General features: G+C 37.8%; 1 protein-coding gene across 1 annotated transcript in view; it reads right to left on the reverse strand.

Annotated features, from left to right (window-relative positions):
- Positions 1-810: 810 nt before the first annotated feature.
- Positions 811-12,621, reverse strand: part of LOC145209172 (tectonic-2-like) — a 40,268-nt gene continuing 28,457 nt past the window's right edge. The window contains exons 13-17 of the mRNA XM_080079429.1: positions 4,080-4,320; positions 2,296-2,442; positions 1,679-1,816; positions 1,424-1,566; positions 811-1,041 (exon numbers count right to left, since the gene is read on the reverse strand). Coding sequence (XP_079935555.1) covers positions 974-1,041; positions 1,424-1,566; positions 1,679-1,816; positions 2,296-2,442; positions 4,080-4,320 — 737 coding nt within the window. The 3' untranslated portion in view covers positions 811-973. The remainder of the gene's footprint in view (positions 1,042-1,423; positions 1,567-1,678; positions 1,817-2,295; positions 2,443-4,079; positions 4,321-12,621) is intronic.

A 12,621-nucleotide genomic window follows, 5' to 3' on the forward strand; every position in this document is an offset into this window, starting at 1 on the left:
GAACAAAATGGAAAGCACTTGGCATTGAATAACGGATCGTTGTTATCACACAGCGGTAATCAGGGTCAGGGTGTTAAAATTTTTTTCAAAGGGGAGCACAACGCGTTAAGCAGTCGGAAGGCAACGCTTTTTATTGCGATGGGCTTGCCAGATAAACAACAATTATTCCCCGTCGATCACGTTTTCGCGGTGTGACAAACACAATACCCAGTAGCCTAGACAATTTTCTGTTTTCGTGAAATTGCATTCATTCTAATCCTGGGCACTTTTTAAGCTTATTAATTTGCTCCACTCAAGACGGCATTTTTTGTAATCCCAGAAATGTAATCTTTCCTACCTATTACATTGGCTAGCTTTATCGAACGGGGAGGCAGAACCTTGTGCATGTTAAAAAAAATATCGCATTTTTCAGAAAGTTTTGCTCATCGTGTCACACACTTTCTACCGCATAACAACTTGCCATCATGGACAATCGGTTCTTAATGAGAGCTACCAATTTTCTGCACTAAATTTGTCTTCTGTCCGTTAGTTTAAACACCAACCATGACTTAATGTTTTGTATCATTTTTTTTACAAAAATAAGAAATTTTATGACATTAAATATTACAGTAATGTGCTAGTAAAAAGCAAACTACAAAAGTATAGTTGAAATCCATGAAAACAATTTTTCCATCCATACCTCAAACAAATATTTACTACCCACTTCAAAAAAATGAACTTAATTTTTAACCTAATTTCTGAATATTTATCAAGGTGAAACAAAAAATGTCCAACAAGAGAGCCTTGAAACAAAGTACTTGAAGACAATCGACCTAAAGCAATCAATTTGTTGGATAACAGTGTATAACGTCAATTGCAGTAGAAAAACGAAATAACTTGCATATAACTTGCTGGTCATTGACATAAGTTTTCCAAAGACACAACGATCTCAGTCCCAAATCCACACAACCTGTACCTAAATCACTGGTTTTGTTCACACAGGAAATGCAGACAGTACAGCCTCACCAACCTTGCCCCAGTTTAAACTCAAAAGTGCAGCACCTTTAAAACAAAATAAGGTTGTGTTCGGGAATCAAAATAAAAAGTGATAAATATAGCCCATGTAATCACCATCACTCTTGGCCGATCTTGTGAAGTTACGTATTCAGCTATGCAGTACAGCCACAGACGCTACATGGGCCGACTACACCAGTTAAAATTGCTCCTCTTTGAACTTGATGGGTTAATTTCGCAAAAAAGATAGTTACAAAATGAAAAAAGATGCAACTTAGCATAGAAGTGACGAAGCAATATAATTAATTTCTTTTTACCAAAGAAAAAAAAACGTTGCAAAGATAATGATAAAAGTGGTTGTCCATTTTAAATAACAAAAACATTTATAATGACCAAAATATTGTGAAAGATAAAAAAAATTGTCACTTACCCAATGCAAAATATATCACAACCAAACTCCATCCAAGGTTGTATTCAAAATCTCGTTCAGCTAAAAGTGTTGGTTGACTGCTGTAAAACCGAGCCCTTAGTGGAAGCAGCAATTCTGGCCAGCAGGTTGCGTCACCATCACATCTTGATAAATAATAAAATCAAGGTAACATACCAAACAATTGATAATTAAGGGCGTGGAAAACAGGAAAATATTTTGCTGTAAAGTTTGCAGGAGATGTCAAACTCTTCTCACTCATTGGTAGTTGTTGTTCCAGTTACAGGAACCGAACTGAATGTGACAATACTGTACACAGCAAAGTTTTCCGTAGCACTTCCATCTGTACAAGCTCCACCTCCTCCACACTGTAGTTTCCATGTCTCTCTCACCCAACTACAAATCAGGGGGTTAATGATCAATAGATTGTCACCTCACATTAAACACATATTGATCAGCAACTTGATGAATAATTAGCGTCTTATGTAGGGTTACTTATGCCCAATGCATTTCACTCGATGACTGTATGCAGAAAGTGTTCCTGTGGGGGACTGATTCACCCTGTACTAGATGACAGATTTAGCTTGGAGCTTTACATTTCAAAGTCACTTGTGCAATATCACAAAGTCAACGTGTGTGACGTCGTATTAGGACCATGCTGGGTTCATTTACAAAAGCAAAGTATTTGGGTATTGTTTCGGCCCATCTCTTCCAGATAGTACTATAGAAATATTTAATTTAGCCTACTAGACGGACTGTATGTTTGTTTGAAATTAATGCGAAGCGAATGTGTGAGGTCAGACTTGTCCGCCGTCACTTCAAAACGAAAGTCATTTGGTACTCTTGTTAAAGAAAGAAAAACGTAATGTAAGTACCTGACTCGGACAGCAACAATTTCTGTGATGGGAAATCCTTCTATGCGACCGGACAATGATGTTACAAATTCGATGTGGACTTGAGACGGAATGTTGTCACATTGACTCGGAATTGTGTTGTTGGTTATATTGGCTTGTGACAAAGTACTGTGAAAGAAAGTAGGATTTTACGCTAACAGTCTTATAGACATTTTTTATCAGCATATCATTACAACTTAAAAGCGCAGTTGACAGACAAATTGAAAAAAACGCTACGTACAAACGCGTTTATAACCAGGCACCTTCTCTCTGTTAGTCTGTAGTTACTCTGCGACCGTTTTTTCATTGGTCTGTGACTTTCCCGCGACATACAATATTTTTCATTGGTCTGTGACTTTTTCATTGGTCTGTGACTTTCCCGCGACATACAATATTTCAGTGCAATGTACAGTGTGTTTTTTAACAATAGTAAACACATGCGTTTGCAATGCCGGCAGAGGGTTGCACGCTTTATTACTTCAACATTCAATGAGTTCGTCAAAGCATGCATTTCAACAAAGTTGACAGGGCTACCGCTATATATAAAGTTAAGTATTTTAAAACATAGTCAAACACGAATCCATATAAATTTGTTACAACGAGGGTACCAAATCAAATCTCCAAACCAAAAAATGACAATTTTCTATGCATTTTTAAAAGTTAGAAAGCAAGAGTATTGTCTAAATCTTCGTCCGCTCGTAGCGCTAGAGGACTAATATGTAATTTTGTAAACAAAGTCCGACAACCATACAGCCAATAATAACTGAAAATGATGCACACAGAAAAGTTGTTGGGTAATCCCGTATTGACTCGTTTGCAAGCCGCACAAACAGCAGGGTAAAAAAGGCCGAGGCTTACAATTGAATAAATACGGTACCTCAGAAAAAGTCGAGAACAAAATTTAAATCCCAAATTCTACTACAAATGTCTGCGAAACCACTATTTATTTGTACCATACTGTGCAGTTTGTGTTCAATTAAATTTTGATCAATTATTCGGCACTACAACAGTTCGCAAATAAAAACCTACTGGTAAAAAAGATGTGTTTTATCCATCCTAAGTTAAGATCAGTGGGCACATTTTTAAAGCATAAAGTTTAGCCCCTTGAAAAAAAGACACAGATAAGTTTGGATATTTCCATGTGGGTTGTATCGTCACCAGGAAATGTTTTCCCGCTAGCGTCGATGATACAACTAAATTTGAAAAGCAAAAAATATCTTTCGAAATACAAGTCGTATATACGCAAGTTGTGAAAATTGACTTTGGAATTCCCGGTCCATTTGGAGGTGCAGCTAATGAAATGACAAACCACAGCGAAGAAAATTTCCACACAAAAAACTCGCTGACTCAGATTTGACCTTTCACCGAAAAGGTCAATTCGCAGACTTACCAGCAGAAAATTTTAATTAGGAAATACATCACTGCTTTTTAATTTACAGAATTGGTCTCAAAATCCATTTTACATATTCACGCATATGCAAACTAATGTCTTAGCCCATTCTTGGTTGCTTCCTTTTCTACGAAGCATACCTGTTGGTTATATAAAGCAAGCCTTTACACCGTATGGCCAACAAAATGTTGGAACGCGTTAGTAAATGTTTTTTTTTTCAGCTGGTAAACAAAGGTTTTGTTCATAACTTTTTTTAAGTACCCTCCATTTCTAAAAAAAACAGTATTGGATTTTTTAGGGATTCGAAACTCTATGCTGTTAATTTCCACGTAAAGCCCCAAACAAGCAATCAGGCTACCAACAAAATAAAACTTACATGTTAACATTTGATGTCCAGTCTGCGGAGTCAAAAGAAGTCGTGTTGGGATTTCCAAATCGTGCAACCTGCACAAGTGCACCTGAAGGTATCAAGACCCGTTGGTTATTTTCCACCAATGAACGTAGAGCAGCGCAATCGCCAAACTCAGCTTTCGACAAACGAAGCAAGCATCCCGTCGACATATCTTGGCCGAATAAGGGCGCTGTTGTACCACTTTGCGCACAAAGACCACTGGAATCTGCCAAAATGATAAGGACTTTTTACGATATTCCGTATGGAGCATTATGTTGTTGAGTACGCCTTCCATATATCCTGTCAGCATATTTTTTTCTGTTTTCTGTGTATAAGTGTTACATACGATGCTGGACTAAAATCAATATTTAGTAAACCTTCTCACATTCTCTCATAATCAATAAAGCAAAAATGTTTCGCAAGTCACAATAAAGAACATGGCGGATCTATTTTTTTAAAGCCGTAGCCTGGTAATAATTAAACAACATTGAAGAGTGCACCACATGTCGTAGAATTACTGTTGTTTCACAGCGCCACAGCAAGTACATTTTGCAAAAAAATCCTTGTTCACAATTTCGCTTCTACTAAATGTTGCACTGCATTTACATTACGCATTCTTGACATATATTTCACAAAGCTCAAATTTGATTTACAATTTAAGGATGGTATCCTTTTTATTTGGGACCTTTATACAGTTTTTGACAATGTACAAACGTTTAGACAAGCAACACTACATACATTATTATGTCCATTACTATTTCAAATTGCTATAATTTTTTATGTTATATTTGTTTTTCTTCTTATGGCGAGGAATGAATAGTTCGAAAATGGGCAAAGGGGGGAATGTAACAAAAAAGGTTGGGAACCACTGACTTAAACTAAAAAGAATCAATCAGCTCGATGCTTGGTGGATACAGACTATAATGTACGGCATGTCTATTAATTTAAGTTCATAAAAGCATTAGGTCTTTTTCGTCAAGATTTTAAAACATGCACATTTCACCTAAACAGCTTCATCGGTATTTTATTCAAATTTAACGTTTGGACAAGAGTAGAAATATTTTCGAAAGAGCCGCGAAATAAATCATATGACTTCAGACAATGTTAGCAACAAATTTCATTAAGGACAACTTTCTCCTATTGCATGGTGTTTTCCACAATCCGTGGCTAAAAATCGTGTCAAAACGTTGTGGTGCAACTCGGATAGCTGTAAATTTCTCCTCACATTTCACTACAACATTGAATTTCCGTGAAAAAACTTAGTTACAGTGTAGCAAATTTTTGTTTCGTAAATATTTTGGTCAAAATAATCTTCACAGCTCCCGGAACGTGAAGCGAGATTTTGAAGCTGTTACGGCGGTCTCCATCGAAAATGGCCAACGGTGCGATTTTCGAAGGTTAGTTTTGTCCGCTGGAACGTGGGAATATTTTATAGAATTTGGTCAATGAGTTTAATTAACAACGCCAACCTAATGTGGAATTTCATATTTTTTGACATTGGATTAAAATTCCTTTTGAATTCTGGAAAAGGCGCTTTTTCAGGTTGTGTTGCAATAAGTTACGTAAAATGAACTTGTTTGAAGCGATAACGCGAAACATTTTACAACTAAACAGAAATTCAAAATATTTTCACAGATAAGTCTTCATATAAAAGTTGCAATTTAGGTAAAGCTTTTACGATTACAACAGTGCAGAGACCTAAAATCTCGCAGCTCAAAAAATTACGTTAGCAGTATCAGGTTTTTTTTTTAAGGTTTGGTTTGGGTGACCGCTAAGTAGTTTTAAGAGACCGCAAGTGTTTCATTTAAATACCAAAAAATAGCCATATTTGCTTTTGGGAAACCGCTGGAGAAATTTACACCTAAAAAAACACTGAGCGGCATATGTGCAAGATAAATCATACTACACCTTGCACATCTACTCATATAATCGGTTATAATACAAAATCCCAACCCAAGGTTAGGCATGTGCAACCGACAATTTTCTGCGAACACGCTGACCGGGGGCAGCAGTTTTTGACGTCATCGCCATTAAACCCAATGATTTAATAGGTTATGTTAAAGTGTGTAGTTTGCGGCTTGCACCTCGCACACTCCTATTCGCCGAATTTCAACCACAAATTTATACTTCCAGCGCAATTTGAGCAAAACAGGGGTTAGTGTCAACCTTTTCGCGTAGATTTCCACCTTGCGGCTAGAATGTTTCGTCACCAACACCACTCACGTGACACATGACGGAACAAAAGTCGCCAATAATCTAAAAAAGGCCGATGCAAATAACCAGGAAACTACAGCTATTTTTTCTTAGAAATTCTGCCTAAATTGTCGAAATAATGCTATGATTAGTCACAAACTGCGGCCTAAAAATGGATTTTTTTATGAACAACAAATCATAGCACAACAAATGCTAAATACAACAAATCAGTTAAGCTAATACTGTTCGGCGATTTTTAATTTTGACATTGTAATTGCTAACATCACAACAATGTTTGTTAAGTAATTTTGACAGTGCCGAGCTGTATTTAGCACAACCTAGATATTAGATGCGATAATTACGTTGGTGTATGGCCCAGAGCATTGGGGGGCATGTAAATTATCCATAAATAGTAATCCTAAATATAGTTACATTTTAACGTAATATTTTTGACGTTCTACTGACACGTGTAAAACTTTTTCAAAAAACTTTCGTTGTTTGTTCTGTCTATCTTTGAAACATACATTCGTTTTTTTAATATGTTTTGTGAGAAGGTAGGTGCAGTTAGCCATGTAAATTTTCGAACCCATTTACAGACTATTTTAAAATATATAAGTAAACGCTTTTACTGCGTTCAACTTAGTCCAGTACAGAAAGTCGTACAGCAGATTCGCAGCAACTCACTGCTTTACTTTGCCCCAATAAAAAAATGCGAAAATTTAACTTGGACAAGATTCGAAAACAGAACATAGCGTCCACAGGATTCCCAAAATTTATCCGCCATTTTGGTGAACAGGACACAGAAGCGGCGGCAACAACAAGTCGCGTTGGCGTTACAAAATACAGCGTTTCCATTTTCAACCACAAATTAGCGCAAGCGTCAAGGTTGAAACTACGCCCACGTTGACACAAAAGAGCATTGTGCGGAGGGGAAAGCCGCATGTCCACCAGCATGTATAAGTGTTGCCGAAAATAGCCACGACCTTTTGTCTTGATCTGGTTTTGCATCTTTGATTATTTTGTAAATATGTTCAACCAAAAGTTCACTCGCATGGCATTTTGTGATGTTTAAACTAGTCATCGTCGTTTGAAACCAACAGAAGCGAAGACTTTCCACTTCTTTCGCATTAAGTGATGAAGTGGTTTTGAATGAACGGTTTCAAATGTTAACGTTTTCATTTCTAAAGATTAATAACCGTATGGGCAAATCAACGCGGTGTTTTTGTGCGGATAATTCGCCATTTAGCATAAGTTCATACAAGTTTGTGACAACGTACGCACGCCTACAGCGAAAAACAACAACAGAATACATTAATTCATGTTCAAGACGAGTACATTTGCTGCAAATCAACCGTAAAAATGTACCAAATTGATGGTTACTAAATGGCAACTGTAAGGTCAAATTGTGCTAAATTCACACAGACGCGCGTTTTCAGGAGTGAAAAGGCCGGAATGTTGGTGGCGGTTTAGTGGAGTAGCAGCGCTCGCCAAATGTCGTTTGTTAGCACTTGACCGACTTCTCAAAATTGCCAGATCCGCAGCAAGCGATTTGTTCGGGAGAATGTCGAACTAAACACAGAGCAGCGGTCATCGTCGGGAACGCGGTCACGTACGTGGCGATTTTCAAGGTGACTCCAAGGTCAAACAACAGCTTGGTTGATGGACGGCTCGTGAGTGCCGCGCAAATAGGATTAGGTTTATCAACCAAAGAGCGTTGTAAGAGCTACTCGTTCGGTGCAAACCAGAAGCCACAGTAGCCACTCGCATACAAGGCAAGACTGCAAAACTGGGAAGTCCCAGGCCTTGACAAATGCGGGATTCGCATTAAAATTAAAAGTGTAAACAGACTTAAAACATACGTGCGCGAATCAAAACAACAAATTGCTCCTGTTTAGCATGGACAGTCTCTTAACTGAAACTATATTACATCATGTGTTCACTCGCTCAACACAAACGCACAAAAACGCGAAATGCAAGATGGTTATGAGACCGTAGGGTTAACCGTTAAACCGTCATGGCCAGTCCATTGTTTCATCAAGGTAAAGTTTTCACTGTCATTAAGTAACGATAAAATTCCAAAACAGTGATAAGGGGACAAGACATTTTCAACCGAGAAAAGATATGAAGCCCATTTCGTTTGAAAAAAACAAAAATTGTATGACCCAAGTTGGTGGAATGGACAATTGCAATTTAGAGCGTCAGGTTTTAACACCAATTTGACATGGTAAATATATAGGCGAAAATACTTAATTCGACCATGTGCTTAAGCGCCACAACAAAGCTTCCAGACGTTTTAAGTGGATTTGTTTGCATGTCTAAATATTCTTCACGATGCGGAATGCATTGGTTTTCGGTTGTGCCTTTATATTAAGCAAGAAATTATCACTGCCTTGAGCGGTGACCAAGCAAAGCCTGTTACAAAACACTAAATATTACTAAATTACTACAGAAATCTACAAACGTATGTGTTATTAAGTCTAATGAGAACTGCACCGCTCCAAATAGACGAAAAATCGACATGATATGTTGATGTATGAGGGAATAGAAATAAGTAGTGTTACATCTGCCAAAATTAGGTTGTACATTATACAAGAAACGAAACCAAGTGTTCGTCAAAAAAAAACGTGCCAGTAAGATATGCGCGGTTTGTGTAAATAAATCAATTACTACAACAATCCGTTGGAGAAAAACTCCAATTTCCTGTCAGTTTTACAATTGGACAGTTTGTAATTTCTATTTTGCATTTCACCAATCAATTTCCTCGACTCCTTATACAGCAATCATTGCCTGCCTGTCATTTTGACCCGATCAAATTGTAAGTCTGTGCCAAAGGACGGTCATCATCAGTCTACTAACGACTGTCCAAATGGCGTCAAAAGTTCACAACACTCAACAACAGTGTTATGGAATCGATCAAGAGATTGCCTATAACGAAGTTTTCAAACTCCAACAGTAATTGGTGGTCTGAAGATCATACCAATTTTTATTGGATAAGGGGATTATTATCCAATTGACGCGCGAATCTTTTGTTCATCTGGAAGTAAGAAGCCAACGCCCAAATCGACATAAACGCTAGATACGTATAAGGATGTGTGTGGTTTTGTCGTAAAAACTATTTTCCTTGGGAGATTAAAATTTGAGGCCGAGAACCGGTCGTGAAGGGCGTTGGTTTGAAATCTGTGTCTGCCTCTTGTGTATTCCGAGACAAACTACTTGAACGCCTGTTAGAACAAACGATCTGTTTACGTTGCGTTGTATATGTGAAACCTACAATTTGGTTCAATAAAATTGTTAAATTTACCTGCAAGACCTAAAATTAACTCGGTCATACAAATTGATTGCAAATTGTTCGCTTTCAGGTGATTTTGGGTCACTAATCGGACACTCAAACACAAAGAGTTTTTCATCATACACAATGTTACAGTGTTTAAATTAATTAGCCGCGCCTTCAGTTTGTCACGATCTTTGTCTGTGTAGAGAGAAAGTACATAGTATGGAAAGCAGTTTCGAAAACAAAAGCTTTCAAAGAAATTTTGATGGAACCTCTTAAAAAAATTCACAACAGACACATTTCAACCCTATCTTATAATACACATTACGTAATGTTTAAATCACTTTGTGTTTATTATCAAACGTTTTGGTATGCATGTCGGTCGCACACGCTACAAAACATGCAAATAACACAGGCGCTCGAAGTACGGTCGTTTAAACGCATGAATAACCGGAAAATAAGAACATTTTATTCCCCCAAGTTATACATAGAAATGAAATTGTGGCGAAAAATACCGTTGTCATGACTGGGCACAAAAATACAATGACACAGCGTTACGTCATGTAACGACGCGTTTGCACGCGTTTCTAAACTTCCAGCAATATTTTTATTTATGATAACTTTTTGTTATTTTTATGATCAGTACCAACTCCTTGACGAAACAAATTTCCGGAAGTTTTTTATAAAAGCCTCCATATGTCACAAATTTAAACCTAAGCGAAAACACAATTTTCTCTCTAATAGAACGTTATGTGGCAGGGCTGCAGAAAACGGTTTGAGTTAGAAAAACAGCAAACAGGAATTGCCCGTAGCATTTAAAACTACAGGCAATAAGTAAACAAAAACCCCAATACAGAAAAGCGTAACAAAAGTATTCAAAGGTAGTAAGTGCTTTAATAGATATTGTTGTGTTTTTTCCGAGTGTAAGGCTATACCGTGAGTAAATTGTATTAGTCGGATAAGTGCAACAAATTATTGAATGTGACCAGTTTTTTATGACCATATTTGGAATATCGAGCTACGATGTATAAACAGTTTCCTTCGTTTTAAAAGCATTTTTTGCTGGCGGCACACATAGCCGATATTTGAACCACCAACAACACAAACGCAAAATCGACTTACTAATCACATAAATTCAATCGTAATCGGACCAAATGGTAAAAAGGTCAAAACGCAGGGGACTGTATCAGAACCGTGTACATATGCACAACCTAATTTATCACAATAACCTGCTTCACCAATCCATCGATGCCGTCGTTATCAGTGTATTACACAGATAAGCCACAAATTCGCAATTAAGTTGCGCCACGCCCTAAGCTAAGTAGCGTCGCTCAATCAAGCCATTAAAATCCGCAAGAACGAAACCATTGATGAATAATTGCACTGAAGGTGATTAGCAGCAGCCATGTATATGTATATTTCGACAATCACAGCTTTGCCACTGTTACTATATCCACGCTAGATTGACAAATCCAAACAAAAATGCCCGTTGGAAAATAAACAAACGCAAAAAGCCTGATTGTTCGGTGACATTTCCTCCGGAAAAACAACAACAAATGTGTTGAAATGTGTTACCCAGAAACGCTAACAAATATACGAAATTAATCGCTGTAATTGCAAGAATTGGCCGGATCAGGGACTGGTTAAGCATCCGTGTTTGAACCTTTTTTGAATGTCGGTTAGAGTGTTGTTTGTTTTTGATAGATTCCACTTGTTCGTCAACGAAAGTGGAAACCAAAGCTTAAATCAGTTTTATCTTTTGCGCAAGATCCAAAAGCAAAATATACAATCGGGTTAAGCCCAAAACTGCTTGTCGATGCTGTTTAACTGATTATATCTATCATCAAGCCAACGCAATGGACAACAAACCTTGTAGTCACCTAATGGCCCGGTGCCTTTATCAGATCACCTAATTGGTTTAGGTTGTGGGGTTGAACAATTCGGTCCGGTCAAACTCAACTAAAAATGGGATTAAGATAAAAAAAAAACCTTCTTATCATAGGCATATCGGCTGCTGAGTACACAACAAAGTTAGAAGCACATGAAATGTTGAAGGATTGATGCATTTTTGGCGTCGGGGCAGGTCAAGATGGGCAAGCGATTAGACAGAAACGATGCTAAGGGTCCTGTTCAAGAGTGAGACAAAGGTTAAGAGCAAGAAAAGTAATAAGGGTTTGGGGTGTGTAAAGTGAAAGACAAGACATGAGTTTGAGATGATGCATATTTAACCTTTGATGGCGTGATTGGTAAACATTATCTCAAAAGAATTTGTGGAAGTTTGTTTTGCAAGCAGAATGTGTTGTTTTGAAAGTTGACGAGATAACTATCCCCTTTAAGCTGCGCGCTTGCACAATATGGTTCTGCTCACTCATTTTCCACCAGTGCACAAGAAAACGTATTCTGCATATAAAATGGTGCGTGGTCACAGCGTGTGCATGAATGTTGCACATCATGACGTTCAGTGTAGAGCTGCTGGACACATGGCAAATGTATAAAGCTGCGCGCTAGCACAATATGGTTCTGCTCACTCATTTTCCACCAGTGCACAAGAAAACGTATTTTGCACATAAAATGGTGCGTCGTCACAGCGTGTGCATGTATGTTGCACATCATGGCGTTCAGTGTAGAGCTGCTGGACACATGGCAAATGTATTTTCAAACACACGACAAAATCCAGGGAACAATAAACAAGGTGTTATAGGTGGAAAGCACACGGCGTGGGTAGGGGTGCATCAGCTGCACACATTAAAGTTAACACATATGTTTTTAGATTTCGTATACAACTTTATCCTGATACAAATATGTGTATTTTGTGACCCAAAATCATCGCGTAAGATCAGAAATGATAAGATCGGTTTTAACCACAAGAGGGTTCATCTCGAGTTTACTGGCAATTGAGCTTGACGTTAAGCGCTCGAAACGATTTAAGTGCGTTTTATTATGCAAGTAAGGATGTTGGAAGCTACTCGTTTGAAACGCGATAATTTGAGTTAACAGCGGCCAAACGTTGGGTAAATTGGATTGCGTTAAGTGGATCTTCAGCCAAACGCGTTGCTCCAAACC

The sequence above is a fragment of the Phallusia mammillata genome, chromosome 1 (assembly GCF_965637545.1).
Source record: "Phallusia mammillata chromosome 1, kaPhaMamm4.hap1.1, whole genome shotgun sequence".
Classification (NCBI taxonomy): domain Eukaryota; kingdom Metazoa; phylum Chordata; class Ascidiacea; order Phlebobranchia; family Ascidiidae; genus Phallusia; species Phallusia mammillata.